Genomic DNA, 18,965 nt, shown 5'->3' on the forward strand with positions numbered 1-18,965 from the left:
CTTCATCCGTGCCTAGGTAGTTTAGATTGCCCTTCTTACACTGATGTCCTATTCCGAATTTTTCCCCACACCTATAACACAAGCTGTTCTTACGCCTAAACTGCAATTCCTCAGCAGAGAGTTTGTTGAACTCTCTGTGTACAGAATCTGTCTTCTGAGGACTAGGAATAACAGCAGGCAACTTGTAGGAGTTTTGACGAGGCTGGTTGTTCGCCGCATTCTTATACATTCCAAATCTAGATTCCACCGCAACTCTTCCTGCAGTTTTATTTTGCTTGGACTGAATTTCTATGGAGGATTCCTGCAGTTCAGCAACCTCAAATGCCTTCATCAGAGTCTGAGGCTTAAACATCTTTACCATAGGTTTGATATCCTCTTTGAGACCACTAATGAAGCTAGAAACAAAGTAGAGTTCATCTAGCCTGGGGTTCTTCATCAACATTAGTGTCTTCAGCTCCTCAAACTTTTCTTCATATTCCTCCACTGAACCTCTCTGTTGCAACTTGTTGAACTCTTCGACAATGTCACGTGAACTACCTCCTGAAAACCTCTCACATAATAGTTCACTGAACTCTCCCCATAGTATCCCAGGCTTCACTAATTTCACTCCCTGAAACCAGTTGTCAGCCTTTCCCTCCAAAAACATCTCTGCTACATCTACCTTATGATTCTCGGCGATCTGATAATTCAGAAAGTACTTTTGACATTTTCGCACCCACTCCCTAGGATTTCCAGAATTGAACATTGGTAATTCCAAGCGAGGTACATTAGGGGTAAATTGCCTACCTCTGTATTCCTGCGAAATCCCCGGTCCTTCGGTGGAAGTTGTCAATCGCAAATGAGCAGGTGGTGTGGGTAAGATTGGCTCAGCTACGCTCCCATCCATGTCGGTCAAACCTTTCTCCTTCATCAGTAACTTCAACACTGAGCTGAACCTTTGTTCCATCTTGTTGAACTTCTGATCCATGCTCCCCGCTATTGCTTCCAATTTCGCATTGTTTTGCTCTACTTCTGACTGGAATTTCTGCCGCCACTCCTCAGCGCCGGCACTCCGCACCGCCACCATGGATTCCATCAATTCCTGAAGTCGATGCTCCTGCTTCTTGAGCTGATCTTCCAAAGTCCTAAATCTCGTGCTCTCTGCCATTCTGGATCTTCGCGGTCAAAGATCGACCGCTCTGATACCAAATGTCAGGCTTGTAAGCTAATTTGGGGAAGATTGGAGAAGAATTAGAGGAAGGGAAGAGGGAAAATTGAGAACAGCAAGAAAGAGGGAAAGATAACAGAAAAGAGAGAGAAAGAAATGAATCTTGTTGAATAACCAATGTCTGATCGTAAATCTGTTACAGGGGCTATTTATGCAATTAGCCCATTAACGTGTTCAATGTATTAAAATTGCAATCACCGCCCTTATTTTAATGCAACGGTGTCGTCTTATGGTTCTCTACTAAAACGCATAACATCCTACACCAAACGACCTGCACTTAGTTTCCTTGGTCCTGACAGAGGCAAGGTTCGAACCCTTGCCTCCCACCCCACCAAAGCCTTAAAGGCTTGGCGTGGCCATCATCTAGCTAGAGTATGGTAACCATATCTTCAAAGTACTATAATTTATAAGCAAGCATGAACTTTTGGACCTCTCACAGGCGAGACCTAGTCAGTCAAAACTCATATTATACCCATATAATATAATATACTTTTCTGTGTACAATTTATAAAAACTTTCATATTTTAAAAGTACTTCAAAAAAATATTCCTACCTCTCATCTAACCATATAAACTATGTAATAAATCTTTTGAGTATTGAACTTCATGAATAATACTTCAATTTTTTGGAAAAAAAAAACTTTATAATTTGTTTGAGAATAGTGTCATAGCTTACAAGTTGCATACAAAATTGCAACAGTGTATATCATGATTTGTATAATTGTTGTGAAAAAGAATGATGATAAAGAAATGAATTTAATATCTCATACATAATGACAAGAATTAAAATTGTTGTTCATATAACATAATTGCTGAAAATCATAGTAAATTTATCCATATTTTTAGTTTCATAATTTACAAATGTATTAATATCATTCACATATGGATTCATATTTATAAAATCAATATTGAGATCCAGTTCCTAAATTCTCAATTATCGGCGAGTTACCAAAATTTATATGTTAATAACATATTATATATATCATATATCCACCAATGTAATTTTTTATACACTAATCTACTAATGAATAGTGTTATGATTGACAACTTATGTTGCTATAAATTTATTCTCGAACTTTAACTTATTTTTATTTATATATAATGTTGGGAGAAAAATCAATATTTTTGGCTTACTTTCAAAACTTTGGACATTACCAAATTATGTTATCCGACTAAAATTCAATTACTGATATCTGATTTACTAAAATAAATTTTAGATAGTAATTTGATGTTGGTTTTATAGAAAAAAAATCAAAAAATTTTAACCAAATCGTTGATCACCCGCCGATGAATGTCCCAAATCAATTTTATATTTTTATTCTTTTTTTTTTTTACAAATAACAATCTATCCATAAAAAAAAAAAATTACTTCTAAACAAACTGCTTTTAGTCTTTGGAACCTTCTTATTGGTTCCATCATTCTTTTCTTGTTAAAGATAATTTAGAAATCTCTAATTCATAGCATCTATGACATTATCGTGACGAGATATACAATCGGGAGAAGAGCATGAATAATCATCAGTGGAATCATTCTTGAATGATGTAATTCTTTTACAACACATTGCAATTCATTATACACTTGTCATGTTATATTCGGATAATGTTCAATTGGACTTGTGCATATAAGATGTATCAGAAACCAATTGACACTAATAATTGTTCCTACCTTTTGTTCATACTTCCTACCTTTCTCTTGAATTCCGTTGATGATATGAAAAACTCTAATTCAACTTTCAAACTATAGCTTTTCAACCAACCGCAAACATTGAAAGGTTATAATACGAAAAGTTGCATAAGTGAGCTTGTCATGCTCTCTTGTCAGTGTTTCGAAAATCGAAATGGATTGATTCGACAAATCGCAAAATGATCGTGACACTAATCCGATTCACTAATACATTTATAAAATTTATTGAAAAACTTGATCAAGAACCGGTCGAACCAGTCAAAATTAGATTTTTGAACTGATTCATACTAAATTTTTTTTAAAAAATCCATCTAAGTTACTTAATAACTAAAAGAATAAGGGTTATTATCACTTTACCCCCTTAACGTTCGGTGCCACTATCAATTTCTTTTGGTCACTTTACCCCAAAGACTAACGGTCAAACTTAACGGAGTTTGTTACTTAAAGTAAAAAGATAAGTTTAGCCCTTAAAGTTATTATCATTTTACCCCCATAAACTATAGTTTCAACATCAATTTACCCCATAGAGTTATTTTTTAGACAATTTATCCTACCATTAAACCAACTTAGCAAATTAGAAAGATCAGAAGGGAAAGGGAGAGGGGGAGAGAGAGATAGAGAGAGAGAGCTCAATTCTTTTTCTAGAAAATACAAATAAGATAGTATTAAATACTTTTATTATTTTAAAATTATTTCACTTTACTGTTTACCACCAGATTTCAATTCTAATCCCAACAACCTTAAATTAATACGATAATGTTAGACTTTTTTTTCTTTGCAAAATCTAATTTTCTGTCTCCTTCTTTCCTATCTTTTTTTCTTTTCATAGTATTAATAAGTGTAAACAAGAAATTTGAGAAAATTCTTTTATTTTTATATTTTTTGATCTCTTAAAGTGAAAAAAAAGAAGAATAATCATTCTAATTTTTTTATTTTTAATTATATATATATAAGGGTAAATATATTTAAAAATTTTTGACCATAGTAGTTAGATTAATGATGAAGTAAAATGCCAAGAAAATATGTTAGGAATTAAATCAATTATATCACTATAAATTAAAGGAATAAAGTAATACTAACAGTGTAGTAATGCTATTGAATAAAAGCGTATTTTTGTCCAAAATTTCTTAATATGTTGAGTTGAATTACTTATGGGGGTAAAGTGACTAAAAGATAACGTTAGGGAGTAAACTGATAGTAGTGATATAGTTTAAAGGGGTAAAGTAATAATAACCAAAAAAAAAAAAATACAAAAACTTTTGAACACGTTGAACCACTGAAGTTTAAAAAACTAGATACTGTAGACAAGATGCCACTCTTCATTTTTTTTTTATTGTCACCTTTCTGCTTGATAAATTCGACATTTTGTTGTGAAACGATCTTACAATTTTCACTTGCATTGTTTAACAATACTGTATTTCTTTTTAAATCCTCAATCTCTTAAAATGTTGATTGGGTATCATGAATTAATTTCTTATTTTGGATTTTCAAACTTCCTTTCAATCTTAAGATTCCTAAACAAAATATACAAATTTATTCATTTATTGTTTCTTTTGGTTTGACTGAAGGGATAATAACTAGACGGCCAAAAAATTGAAGGGAGGAAATTTCATACTACTATTCATTTCGGTTCCTTTGAAAGGTCCATCCTGGTGCCCGATGCCCTGACAGAAGAATCATAAAAGTTAGTTGAATGTAACTACTCAAAGGTCAGTGGAAGGACGAAGCCATTAAATATCCCAACCCCAACTGCCCCTTCTTTGAAGAATTTTGCAAGAGCCCTTTTATAGATAGAGAAATGTACACTGAAATAGCCAACAAATTCAAAATTAAACATAAATTAAAACCCTAGTCTTCTTCCTCACTCACTCACTCCTTGACTTCAACACGCACAACACACACAAGAGTGAGTGGTATGACCACCACCACCACCGCCACCGGCACCACCAGCGGCTAACTTCAATTTCTTCAAAAGTAAAATATGAGTCTCTCCCTCTTTCCCCTCATTTCTTGTTAAATTTTTTTTTTATAATCCTTTTTTTTTGGTGATTTTTTTACTTTGTTTTGTGACTTTGTGGACAATTAGCCAGATAAAATGGAACTGACGAAGCTGTTGATGCTTCATCTCGGATATGGTTTGCTCTGCTTTCTGCTTCAGTTCGGTGCTTCCAATTCAGTGAGTGATTTATCTGTCTCTGTTTTTTTCTTTTTTCTTTTTTCTTGAAGAAAAGTTTACATATTTAACATATTTAATTAAATAACATAAGTTTATGTTGGTTGGAGTTCAGGAAGATGTAAATTTATGTTTTGTTAATTAATTGAGTTGTTTATTTCATATTCTTTTTAGGTCTCAAATAGCTCAGTTGACGTGCCTTTGGTTTCATCATCTTCACAGGAAAAAACGGAAGGTCTGGTTTTCCTTACTCCTTGAATTTTGAAATACTGTGTTCTGGATTTTGAATTGCATTAGTTATTTTCAGATTTTTTGTTTCCCTATTGGTTACCATATCAGATTTAGTTGACTTTTGAGCGGCTGGTTTGGGAGTTATCGATAGAAAAGAAAAAGATAACAAGGGAAGAAATTCTCAACTTGTTCAGGAGTTTAATAAAGAAAATGTAATGATTTTTGGACATGTGGGACATTAGTAATTTGTGAATTGGTATTTGATGGTCGAGTTTGGCATTTTGGGAACTTGGATCTGTGTTACTACAAGTTTTGGCATAAATTTAGGTGTTTGGGACAATTGTGACTTGAGATGAGATATTGTGAACTACATAAGAGAGTTGAAGCCATCGTTTGAAGTTTCTTGACTTCTGCCTGCAAATCATGGAGCAATTTCAGTTTAGGCATAGGTGGACGAGAATTCTGTCACCTCTTTTACTGAATCTTGCAATATTTATTACTCACGTAAGTTGTGTTTAAGTTCTTCATTTTGTTTGCAATCAGCATTCTGCCGTTCAGGCTGGATGGTCTACTGGAGTCAGAGAAAGTGCTTCAACTATTTCGAAAACTCTCAATCATGGGATGAGGCAGAGACCCACTGCATAAGCTATAGTGGACATCTTGCAGCAGTGACTTCATTGCAGGAACTATCATTTGTTCAGAAGTTGTGTAGTCAGGACAACACTGGATGTTGGGTTGGTGGAAGACTTTTTAATACCAGTCTTGGAGCTTGGAAGTGGTCAGACAATGCATCTTACTGGAATGAAACTGTTGCTCCTAGGATTCCTTTGCATTCTAGTCATAATTTGGTGGATTCATGTGCATTGGTAACCAACGGAACAGTGTACCTTATGGCTCAAAGTTGCAATACCACTCATGCCTTCATATGCATGCTGGAAGCAGGTTTGTAATAGCTTTAGAAATCTATAAAAAGTTGTGTCTCATCCTCATCTACAGTTGTGTCACTGTAACTTGCTTTCCTTGCTACTTTGTTCTTTTTGTTTTGACATCTTAGCAACTATATTGCAATTATAAATTTTACTCCTGAAGATCCATCACTAAATTTTTTATCCATTTGTAATTTCAGAGGACAAATGTCACCATTTCCACTGTCACTCAGAATATCTTATTATCCTTGCTGTGGTGAGTGGGTTGATTCTCTGCACTACTTTGGCTGTTGTTGTATGGCTTCTCATATTTCGACGGAGTAAGAAATGGAGAAAATCTCGCAGACTGTCAAATCCGGCTGAAGTGGCATTAGTTCCCCCATCATGGAAAGTGTTTACACGTGATGAATTGAAATCAATTACCAAGAATTTCAGTGAAGGAAATCGTCTTCTTGGTGATGCAAAAACAGGGGGTACATATAGTGGACTTTTACCAGATGGATCAAGGGTGGCTGTTAAAAGGTTGAAAAGGTCTAGCTTCCAGAGAAAGAAGGAGTTCTACTCTGAAATTGGAAGGGTTGCCAGACTTCATCACCCAAATCTGGTGGCTATCAAAGGATGTTGCTATGATCATGGAGATCGGTACATTGTCTATGAGTTTATTGTGAATGGACCTCTGGATAGATGGCTACACCATGTTCCTAAAGGGGGTAGGAGTTTGGACTGGGCCATGAGAATGAAAATTGCCACCACACTTGCTCAAGGAATTGCGTAAGTAAAATTGTTGAAACGTTATTTTTTCCCACTAAAAGCCAAGTTGAATAGAATTTTGCTATTATAGATTTTCAGTTACTGTTTCATCATCAACTCTTTGTACTTGACCTTTGAGGATTTCTTATCCTAGCTTGGGGTCTCCTTATGGTGGTTCTAACCTAATTTAAATCATCGTGTTTTGTAAACTAATCATCTTTACTTGCCTCATTGTGGAATTTCACTGATGTTTCTTCATGTTAACTTTGCAATGGAATCTATCTTGGGTACATTATGTTTACATCTCAAACTTTGTTTGTACTGTTTTTTGTGATTCTAAATTCTTACTTAGGGAATGTAATGTGAGTAGCAGATATTTTTGTTCAAGTTGGTTGCTTGATATTGGTCCTAGTCTCGAGGACTTCAATTGATGCTTTCCTTTCCAGAAAGGGGAACATTTAATAGTTTCAATGTTCTGTTACGTGTTCTTGATAGGGAATTGTGCCAACTGGTTCGACCTTTTGTAGGAATTGTTCAAACTTTCCTGTCCTTCACCCAAATTTCATATCAATTTACATAAACTTTCTATTATCAGTGAATTATTTTTAAAGACAATTGTGAACTCTTTTTCTAATAACTAATACTTAGTTCAGGAATCTGGAAAGGGGAGTTAGTTTTAGCTGGAAAATATTACCAGAAAGGTAATTGCTGTATGATCATGGTAAAATGATGTGTCTAAGTAAAATTTCCAGGAGAGAGATCCTTCAAATTATGGACAACCTCAGAGAGAACAATTAAAGTTGCCTAAAAAGGATTTATCACTGGAATGAGACTTAAATTAGAAGGAAGAAACTCTTAAATTTCATGCTTCTTGTTCTGGAACATAACACCCATTGCGCAAGTTTTACAATTAAATGCCACTGAAAAACAAAGCGCTACTCCCTAGATTTCATTGGAAATTTAGGAATTGTTTGAATCACTTAAAAGCAGCTGGGTGGATTACTGGTAACACATCCTTTAAGTCTTTCCTTCTGTAGGTTAGGCTGCTTCATGTGTTTCGAAAAATAGTTTTCTTCACTTGGGTGTTTATCCCTGTTTAGACACAATGTTGATTAGAGGAAAGCTAAGAATTAGTCTAAATTAGATCATTCTAGTCAAGCCAATTCTGAAGTTTGTGTTTTCTTGATAATCTAAAGATTATGAATCTTTTGTTTGATGGCTAACAAGGATTTTCTACAGTGACAAAAGAATTGTCCTGCATTGGATATTTAGAATCTGTCTAGCTCCCCACCTTTACCAATTTGGAAATGTAGTTTAGGCCTTTACAAGTTGCTTCCCTTTCTAGTTTAGGCATGAATGTTGCGGAAAGAGTACATTTATAAGGTTCTTTTCATCTTGTCAAAACCATTCAAATTGGAGGAAATTTTGACTGTTCAAACTAGGAACCCTTGATAGACTTCATAATTTTGGATTATCTAGTATGCATAGACTTTTAGGTCAAGTAGTATGAATGATCCATGGATCATTATTCTGCCAACCAAATTTTAGAACGAAAGAATATTCTTCCATCCTGAAAAGTAGCCTGCTCTCTTTCAGTACCCAAACTTAATTACCCCATGTTTTATCATTTCATTACTACATAGGCAATCGACCTTTTCAGTCAAGTTAGAAATGTAACTGTATTTTCAGATGAAGAATTGAGGCTTGTTATTGAGCAAAGGGAATGTAGATCAACCAATCCTCCAAGCTTTCGGCCACTTTTCTGTTTGCAAAGATGAGGAAAGAAAATGAAATTGTTGCTTCGCTGAAGTAATATTGGATGTTCTAATCTTGTAGGTTAATGCTCAATGACTACTTTTGTAATTGGATTGTACAATATGTTACACTCACATTGCAAAGCAAGTTATCTTTTTCATTTGCATTAAGTCTTTGTTTTGGCTTATTAGTTTTAATATGATTCATTATCTCAATCATAACAGGTTCCTCCATGACAAGGTGAAGCCCCAAGTTGTGCATCGGGATATCCGTGCAAGTAATGTTCTTCTTGATGAAGAATTTGGTGCTCATTTAATGGGTGTTGGCCTGTCAAAATTCATCCCGTGGGAAGTGATGCATGAAAGAAGGGTTATGGCTGGTGGAACTCATGGATATCTTGCTCCTGAGTTTGTCTATAGAAATGAGCTTACAACTAAGAGTGATGTTTACAGCTTTGGGGTGCTTTTGCTTGAAATTGTTAGTGGACGCAGACCAGCACAAGCCGTTGATTCTGTTGGCTGGCAAAGTATATTTGAGTGGGCCACGCCCCTGGTGCAATCTCATCGGTATCTAGAGTTGTTGGATCCTCTCGTATCATCTTCTTCTTCTCAAATTCCAGAAGCTGGAGTAATTCAGAAAGTAGTCGATCTCGTATATTCTTGCACACAGCATGTTCCCTCAATGCGTCCCAGAATGTCACATGTTGTCCACCAGCTGCAACAGGTGGCCCTGTCTCCCACCTCGAAATAAGGTCAATCACTTATTCATTCTTGTTATATCCTTTTTGGTGATTCTTCGAAATCGGTAGTCCTATGATTTATGAGGGCAAATTTTAGATGAAAAGGGTGCTTCTACTGGTCGCATACTGGAAGCCCTATGCAGATTTGCCTCGGAACTTTTGTTGTAACTCCTGCTAACATAGCTTGCTAGTTGGTGAGAAATTTTACATGTGTTTGTACAATGCAATGAAAATATTAGCGCTGTAGTATTCCTTTGTAAATACTATGTCAGAAAGTGGATGTTGTTAACCGTACTTGTAAGAAGTTCCATGATCCACCACCAAAAAGCTTTAGCATGTTAGTATCCTGGCAAAATGTATGACAGCCCTCAATGTAACAGTGGTCATTGGTCACGAAGGCTGGCTCAATATGGTACATATATTGTCATTGCAGCAGAAGAAAGGTACTTGAGGCTAATCATGTACTATTTACATTACTCACTTGATAATTACATTGGCGCAGTTTATAAGAATATTATCAATAGAAACATTAATTACAACAGGGCAGTCTCCAGAAAGGCAAGGACAGCCGTACTGCTTGCCCATACATCATCATCCAATACATGTTCAGCAGGAGAATGGCTAATCCCGCCGCGACATCGGACAAATAGCATGCCGACCTGTCACAGAGGTAGCTAAACTTTGAATGCAAGCAGGAAAATTTGTTAATAATCACAGCCTAACGGGCCAAAGCACAAACCTTAGTTAGATGTGAAATTGCCATTGCATCCTGCCCAGCACCACTCATTAGTGCAGGCACGTCAATTGCAACCTCACCTTTTATTCTCTGAAGTGCGGCATAAGCTGCAGAGCTTAGCTGCGAACTCAATTCCTTGTCACAAACTACTGCATTTGCATCGTGCTGGAAATGATGGAGGTTAGAATGCCTGAGATTCCCCGTTTGCAGCACAAAGCAACGTACTACTACGAGAAGAAAGCAAACGTATATGAGAAGAAAACTCACCTTACGGTCAATTTTGCAGAAAACCGAACGCCGGTCACAAATTTGACGCATTCTCTTAGATAGTTCATATAGAACAGCTTCTCGACCCATATCATCAATTGCACGAACATCCACAGTGAAGGTTACCTGCAGCCAGAATTTCAAAAAAAATGAGAGCATTACGTCAATGAGCCAGCAACTAGCTTTGACCTGGAAAGCCCAAGAAAACTTTCAATGAGTTCATTTTGACAGGCCCCCTTTACCAGTAGTTTATTTTATAACATAACGTGGTCACAGAAATTCAAATCATCTCCTTGATAGCTTTGACTAATAGGAAGTCAAGTCAGTCTAAGTAGCATGCCTTTTCCCACAAGGGTTTAAAAAAGCGTTACCACAAAAGCTATATCTGTTTAGCAGGGATTAAGTAGGCTTAACAGCTATACGGAAAAGGCTCAAGTTTGAAATCCCCATGATGATTTAGGCTTCATTTAGGGTCATAGATTATGGCCAAAAAATCATTTTCTAATGAAAAGGTACATTCATAAGGAGCTTGTTTCACATTAAGAATCTGGTGTTTGAATAATGCGCTCTAATGAACTTGGTTATATGATTGGAACCAGCCATGATCTTTACATTTTACCAATTATTCATGAGGAACCAAAGCCGCACATAGGGGTCAGTGGGAGGGAGATGAGAAACGATCGTTGCCAACATGACAATGCCAAATGTGTAACTCGATGCAGAGTAATTTCATAATAGTCCACTAGGATACCAAATTACTAAAGCATAAATTGTATTTTTCTCTTGGGATGAATTTTGAGTGTGATTATATGGATTCAGTGGGACAAAGAGGCAAGGACAAGATGAATAAATCTTTTGAAGAGGAAGTCAGGCATGAGCTAAGGCCATTCACGAAGTAGACTATATTGAAGCCTATAAAGGCAAAAAAGCATTGGGAGTTCTCAGACTGAGAAGCCAAAAAATGGGTCTCTTCAAATTGCTGATGGAGTTGGTGTCACCATTACCACCTAAGATGGTGAAATGACAACTTCTCAAGTTGAAACTGGTGCAGGTGAGGGGGAGGGAAGGGTGGAAAATTGGTCCAATAGGAAGGTCTGACAATTTTGGGATACTATTGTTGGATGATCTTATTGGGCTTGTGAAATTAGACTACTTCAACAACAGTTGAACTCTCTTTAAGCACTCAACTAGGACATTAGCAAGTAAAATATTGACTGAGTTCCAAGTTTCAAATGTTCAACCCATCAAAACCAAATTCTTAGCCTTTAATTTCTTAATTTGAATCTGGAAAAGAGCTTCTGTGAGTAGAAATTATAAGATTATGATCAGTACTTGTATCATTTATCATTTCAGAATTTAATTTATCATTTCATTTTTGATGTACACAGTAGAGACTGTTTCTTGAGATGCAGAAGCAGAAAGCTAATGACTGTTTAAGACCCATAGTTCTTTTCTCAAGGAACATGCCATTTGGTTGCTCTTACAGGCTTGGTAATGGATCACTGGAACATTCAATACAGGGCTATTAGATAAAGAGTAGGGTCAAGATATCCAAATTATGGCAACTTCAGTAATGGAGGTATAAATGTAATTTGCACATCTATTCCAAGGACTTAAGCTATGTTGGAAATGGTTCTCAGAGCAATGTTGTGCTCTGACACAAAGATAAACATCTACATGTACAAAGACAAAGACGGAGCAATCTTCGAGCAAAGTGCATTCAAGGTTCAGTATGAGATGAGTAAATGAGTCTACAAAAAAGAGTTTGACAAAGTTGAGGTTTTAGCATCTAATGTTGCCAAGCCTTCTAATAAAAAAATACTTTCTTTCTTTGTTGAGTTTGTTCGGCAAACAAGTCTAAACAGATTTTTTCTGTGCTCTCATAAAAAGGGAGGATTTGTAATAGTTCTATAAAAGATAAAAGGAAGAAAAGTCGGAATCCTTACCTAATTGAAAATAGATTGCCATTAGTCTTTTTTTTTCAGCATAAGATATGGGCTACTTGCCTGGCCTGGAATAACATTACTTGCACTTGGCCAGCTTGAAATTTCTCCAACAGTGCACACAAGAGATCCAGAAAGAGACTGCACCTCAGAAGCTCTACATTCACCATCATAAGAAAGATATTGCTCGGGTTGTTTACAGAGGCCCTCCAACAAAACAATTATTTCAGCAGCAGCAACCATGGGATCCTGGCGCATGTTCATTGGAACCGTCCCTGCATGCCCTTGTGAACCTCTCACAGTCACCTGCAAGTTATGTTACTTTAGGAGAAAATATGCAATGGAAGTGTAGCCTAAATGAAATAGATATGTAAGTAGTGGTTGGTCAGTGTCTTAAGCAGGCTCAAGTTTAACATCTTCAGAATTTAGAAAGGTCCAGGAATGGAAATGAAGCACTTATAGAAACGTAAATCTTAGGAAACATCCGAAATTTCAAGTGTGTTGCGCTAATGCTAGAAATGGACGATCTCCTCCAGTAATGAACCTTCTACATTAAATTTGAAAAGGCAAAAGGAAAGTAAGGTTGCCTCGCTAAACTTTCTAGTCATGCAGTTAAAAACCACGCAGACCAGATGAAGTGCATAGGAAAGAAAAGACAAGAATACCTTCAGTCGTGTCTGTCCAGCAATGCCTTTAACTGAACCAAGAGGAAGACCAATAGTCTCCAGTACAGGTCCTTGTTCAATGTGAACCTGAGATAACAGTAGAAGTAAGAGAAAGATGAACAAACCGGTATTAGATATTGAACACGCAGTTTTACTTTCTTAAAGCTTTATTTCAGGGAAATACGATTGGCCAGTACCTCAATATAGCCCCAAACAGATTCTGGATCATACTTGAGCTCTAAAAGGTTTTCTTCTGTAGTTTCTATAGAGTTTTCTCTTAATGCATCTTGCACTGTCACCCCACTATGATATTTTTGGATCAGTCTAGAAGAACCAACAAATATGTGCAGTAAAATGCACAACTCCACCCTACCTCTTATCATGTACATGTAGTGCTGAGGCTGGTAATACGCCAGCAATAGCTGCACTCCCTAAAAATGTAGACTGGAACCTAACTCCTTCCTCATCACTGAATGCAATAATCTGCAAACTTATAGTAAAACCAAGATGCATCAGGTCAGGTCAAGGGTTGTTGAATGGTAATTAAGTTGATAACTTGAGATGTTGATATGTAACAAAAGAATACGAAACACTACTTAAATTGGAATCAGCTGTCAAAGGAACATTCTATTCCTCAATGATACTTGTTGAGAACTGAGAGAATGGGAGGAGAGCAGAACAATGAGATCATTGTGCATGTTATAAACACGCAATAACAGATCCTTTCTTAAACATTGAAATTAAAGGGGTATGTGCAATGTTTTTCTCATATCATGGCTGCTCAGATGCTCAGGGAAAATACACTTATTGGGCAAAATATTCATCTCTTTTCATTTGATATACAGAACATAACTTTATTCAACAAAACTCTTGGTTTAAGTCACAGAATAAACTTCAGAACATAATGCCAAGTTTCTCTATAGACACCAGTCATATCCAAATTTATCCGTATGTCTGTATGTATGTGTATATTTCTTTTGACATCGGATATTTTATTCCTTTCACTGAATACAAATGCTTAAAGATGACCAAAAGAGGCTAGAACATGAGGCAGTAGAAATGACTTGATATGAGAGTTTTCGACATATAGATGCATAGATTCATGAATAATCATTTAAAATAACTCGTACAAGTTATTCATGTAGTTTGAGTATAAACAACTGAAAACTACTGCAATTAGTAGGTCAATTGTCTCTTAGTCAGTTTTAAATGAGTTTGCATAGCCATGGGTGTTAGCAAGTGTGTTTGCTCATATGTACTCAAGTCTTGAGCATGTCAATCTTTCAGATATGTGCTAGCAAGTGTTAGCAACTGGAAACTACTGCAATTACTAGGTCTATTGTCTGTTAGTCAGTTTTAAATGAGAGTGCGTAGCCATGGGTGTTAGCAAGTGTGTTTGATCATATGTACTTGAGCCTTGAGCATTTCAATCTTTCAGATATGTGCTCACTTTTGTAGCTAATTACAAGCATTGCAAGCATTGTAAAAAATAGATCTTTGCAGCTTGGGTTCTTGAGTGCGAGAATGTATATGAAAATTTTTTTCCTGGTTTATTGGCCATATCTGAAGAGGTGTTCCATAAAAATTTAAACATCCATATTGGCGAAGTGTCTTGTGCACTGCAGATGTCCTTCTTGGACAACAAAGAGAGGAAGCATCTGCTATTTTGAGGCATATCGCTTAAAATCCATTAGTACTGAGTTTTGTTGGCAAAGCGCTGTCCTAGAGGTTCACATTGAACAAGGACCTGTACTGGAGACTATTGGTCTTCCTCTTGGTTCAGTTAAAGGCATTGCTGGACAGACACGACTGAAGGTATTCTTGTCTTTTCTTTCCTATGCACTTCATCTGGTCTGCGTGGTTTTTTAACTGCATGACTAGAAAGTTTAGCGAGGCAACCTTACTGAAGCATTGCAAGCATTGTAAAAAATAGATCTTTGCAGCTTGGGTTCTTGAGTGCGAGAATGTATATGAAAATTTTTTTCCTGGTTTATTGGCCATATCTGAAGAGGTGTTCCATAAATATTTAAACATCCATATTGGCGAAGTGTCATGTGCACTGCAGATGTCCTTCTTGGACAACAAAGAGAGGAAGCATCTGCTATTTTGAGGCATATCGCTTAAAATCCATTAGTACTGAGTTTTGTTGGCAAAGCGCTGTCCTAGAGTTTAGACCTTCTAATTTAATCACCAATGTATGCCTAAATGGAGAAAGTAAAAGTCCAGGATCAAGCATTGTCCTGTTTAGGCATATCAAACTGATTAATCAACAAGGATTGGATACTCTATAGCAATCACTACTATCTATGCCAGAGGTAAATATAAAATATTTTTCTTTTTTTTTTAATTGGATTAGACCAGGTACTCAAAGAATGGTAGAAGAGGAAATGGCAAGTATTGCCAACCAAGCTTTGATTTGATTATGTGAACAAAGAAATTATGGAAAGGAGTAGCTGTTTTCATCACATTAAAAATGTTGGAAGTGGAGTTTAGTCGTGTCTTTCTGTTTTCTATTCAACTTAAATATCGAACAAAATGTAAACTGTTCTCGACTTTGATAATCTACTCACATATCTCCCACTTTCTCCAAGGTACAATCATCAACCAAAGATATCTTGGAAGGAAGTCTTTAAACGGCACCTCAAATGCAATGGCAACAGATGTGGAAGAATAGTATGCATATAAGGATTCCATGAATGATCTATACTGAATCATAAAGCCTAGCCAAAAATGGGTACCAAAATCACAAGACATGAAGCAACTCTTGCTACTTAACTCGCTGAACAGAAAGCAATTATCTATGTTGCAGCTTGTAACTCACCTCAACTGGCCGCCTAAGTCTTCCCATCCTATTGGTCATATTCAACACCTTCAATGCAGATAATGCACAAACTATACCAAGTGAGCCATCAAACTTTCCAGCGTCAATTACAGTATCCTGTGAAAGATAAGATATATCAACCACTAGTTTCCTGTAACAGCCACCAGGAAAAAAAAAATCAATGTAGTATGCCACAAAGCAAACTAGATAGTTGCTTCACCAAATGAGAGCCAATTAATAAAGCCTTTTCACTTGGATTTATTCCTTCTGTTCGACCATGCACATTGCCCATTTTGTCCACCCACCTGAAATTTACAGAAGGTCAAATTCAATTTCTAAAACCTTATGATAAAGGAAAATCAAATAAGGTCTCACGTTTTCAAACCAACATCCTCCATCCACAGACGAATGAGGTTTCCTGCTTTGATTGAAGCTGGGCTCTGAAAAGTCCTCTGTAGATACTCATCCGCATCACTAACCTGCATGGTACTGAACAAGGTTATAGTCCATAGTTAACAACTTTTGGTGCTATAAATGCAGCCATTTGCACAATACATAATTAAGGCAAAATTGCATATTGATATCAGAGTGGAGTGGCGTTTTATGGTCTGAAGCTTTTATGACTTTGCAACAAACAGGTTGATTAAGTTACAACACGCCCCATGAGCCTCCAAAGCTTTAGATATGCATCAAATTTTGTGAGATCCAAAACTTCTAAACACTTAAAACAAAAAGACAGATTCTTATAATTATTACAGAACAGAGAATATCATTCCTTTGATTCTCATAAAGCTACTATTTCACAATCTTGCTGCCGGAAAATAGAAATGCTCAACAGACTAATTGCAGTTCACATAAAAATTTGTGTTTGATAGTTCTTGCCTAGTTTGCACCAAAAAGGGCTGATTGACCATTGAGGTTCTTTTATTTAGTCATTGCAAGTTGAAAGCACTGCAATTTAGACATCTGTATGGAATGTACGTGCATGGTAACCGGAAAGGGGAATAGCAGGTAATATAGGGAAATAGGGCAGAGCTGAGGGGCTCAACATTCATACTTCCTGCCACCCATAATTTCGGGCGAATGACTAATGAGGAAGGGCCCCAAGACAGATTTCCCACTTAGTATATCATGCACTGTAAGTTCTGTTGTTTCCAATGAATTTGCACAGGTATTGCAATATAAAGAAAGTTTATCAACTCAGGAGCATGATACTTATTAAAGCATAAAGTTAAATGTGCAACATTAGCTAACCATTTTACTGGAATATTCCAGCTACATATTTGAGGTAAACTAAAGTACCAAGGTAATGCATCTACCAGAACCCACTTCCCCAGTGATCCAGATTTGCTTTCCAATCTAAGCTTACCCAATTTTTCTTTTCACTAAATACAATGCCTTCTTTTATCTAAAGGGCCTTGCATGTTCTAGTTATGCAACTTTAAAGTAAAATAACCCTGCTGCTACATTATTCTCGTCCTGGTATACAATCACATGAGATAACTCATCCCAAAAGAAAGAAATTAAACCGAAGAATTTATTTCACCTAAACATAATTATCATTTTACTGAGTAATGATAAGAACCTGCATGGGAGCAATTTAAGCAACAGAAAGAAGTTGCAGTTGATACCTCTCCAAGTTCATTTAGTCTTGCCACTGCCTCCTCCATCAAAATTTCTGGAAACAAATCATACTTTCTACCTTTGTCCTCTTCAAAACCTGAACAAATAAAATTCCGCTACCAGTGAATGGTTCGGTTAAATGCATAAGGAGGCGTGTAACCAACCTGACATCATAAGTTGATCGTCTCGAGTCAAAAACAACCAATAAGACCCCCTTGACTTTTGGCAGATGACAAGAAGGAAATGTAAATTCTCAACCACAGTAATTTAAAACTTTTGTCCCCGGTATGAAATGCAGCAGATGACATGAAAAAGCACTTAAAGAAAGTACGTTTCTTCTTAGATTCCAGCTAGTATTATTTACCATTAAAGGGTTAGAAACTTAAGATGCTATTCAATTTCCTTGAATGCAGATTGCAGAATAGTATAAGAAATCCTTCAGCTTGGCAGAGGATTCAACATTGACACGAGTCTACATATAAGGTTATGATAAACAATAGTGAAAAGAGAATGTATTGCATTAGAATCATTTGAAAACCTATTGATAACAGTTGCTGAAATCAAACACAATGAATGGATAATCAATACAGAATTAGCCAAAGTTATATATGTTTTGTGCATCAAACATTAATCAATAGTAATTAGACTTTTATACAAGAATAACATAGTTATCTAACCATTACTACTTACAAATCATTGTAATTTAAATAATTACAACAGAACTTCGCATAGTTATCTAAATATTTTTGTGCCCTAGAGAAAAAGTAACTATACAATGCAAGAAAACAAATCCAAATGTTTTCCAAGAAATAAGATAACTTGACAAAGACTATTAGCACCACAAGCCAATCAATCCTACAAATGATAAGGACTAAAGATAAGAACATCACCACAAAAGTTATATCAATTAGAAACCTGCAGCTCCAATGACCAAAAAAATAGAATAAAATTTTAAAAAAAAAAAAACGGAATACTTGCTACAAACCAGCAAAAAATTCACAGTGGCATCAGCTTCTTGTAAAACTCAACTTGCATTTTCTTTAAAAGGGCTAATAAGACATCCCAAAGGGTCTCTAATTCAGACATAGTTTACTCCTTAAACAGCACAAATGAAAGAGAAGGAAAATTTACCCTGGCGTATATGTGAAAAAGCACAACTTGGCGTCAGTAATAACACCACAAAGAAACAAAAACTCGGTAGCCCTTTCCTAATTATGATCAATGCACGGGGATTTAGGATGGTCTGGCCCAGAAATGTGTGGAAGGGCAAAGAGGCCATGGCTGCTTTCTTTCTTGAAGATTGAAGAAAATCAAGAGAAGCAGAGCAAAGCAGCCGCGGAACTCAGACGTCAGAGTGGGAAAATTGGTGACATTGGGTGGCATGGCAAGAAGGGCAAGATGGGGAAAACGACAAGTGACGTGGCCACTTGTGGTGTTCTGCTGGCA

The 18,965-nt window shown here is 36.3% G+C and overlaps 2 protein-coding genes across 6 annotated transcripts; one reads left to right on the forward strand and one right to left on the reverse strand.

Moving 5' to 3' along the window:
• The first annotated feature begins 4,488 nt into the window (after positions 1–4,488).
• Positions 4,489–9,758, forward strand: LOC113709768 (C-type lectin receptor-like tyrosine-protein kinase At1g52310). 4 transcript variants are annotated; one of them, XM_027232625.2, is made up of 6 exons: positions 4,489–4,599; positions 4,977–5,066; positions 5,238–5,298; positions 5,838–6,236; positions 6,421–6,991; positions 8,950–9,568. In XM_027232625.2, the coding sequence occupies exons 2-6, from the start codon at positions 4,986–4,988 to the stop codon at positions 9,473–9,475; spliced, it is 1,638 nt and encodes a 545-aa protein (XP_027088426.1). In that variant the 5' UTR covers positions 4,489–4,599; positions 4,977–4,985; the 3' UTR covers positions 9,476–9,568. The 4 variants fall into 4 exon arrangements, with proteins under 4 accessions (XP_027088426.1, XP_027088424.1, XP_027088425.1 ...); XM_027232623.2 differs by having other exon boundaries at positions 4,590–4,864; XM_027232624.2 differs by having other exon boundaries at positions 4,598–4,864; positions 4,981–5,066; positions 8,950–9,758.
• A 106-nt stretch (positions 9,759–9,864) lies between these two features.
• LOC113709770 (allantoate deiminase 2) lies at positions 9,865–18,892 on the reverse strand. 2 transcript variants are annotated; one of them, XM_027232627.2, is made up of 12 exons: positions 18,651–18,892; positions 17,528–17,616; positions 16,272–16,375; positions 16,117–16,201; positions 15,897–16,013; positions 13,449–13,558; positions 13,273–13,378; positions 13,076–13,162; positions 12,474–12,716; positions 10,468–10,593; positions 10,204–10,365; positions 9,865–10,123 (listed from the first exon to the last, which is right to left on the reverse strand). In XM_027232627.2, exons 1-12 carry the CDS (start codon positions 18,796–18,798, stop codon positions 9,998–10,000), a joined length of 1,503 nt encoding a protein of 500 aa, XP_027088428.1. In that variant the 5' UTR covers positions 18,799–18,892; the 3' UTR covers positions 9,865–9,997. The 2 variants fall into 2 exon arrangements, with proteins under 2 accessions (XP_027088428.1, XP_071922637.1); XM_072066536.1 differs by having other exon boundaries at positions 16,272–16,385; positions 18,651–18,789.
• Positions 18,893–18,965: the final 73 nt, after the last annotated feature.

The sequence above is a fragment of the Coffea arabica genome, chromosome 9e (genome assembly GCF_036785885.1).
Source record: "Coffea arabica cultivar ET-39 chromosome 9e, Coffea Arabica ET-39 HiFi, whole genome shotgun sequence".
NCBI classification, from domain to species: Eukaryota; Viridiplantae; Streptophyta; class Magnoliopsida; order Gentianales; family Rubiaceae; genus Coffea; species Coffea arabica.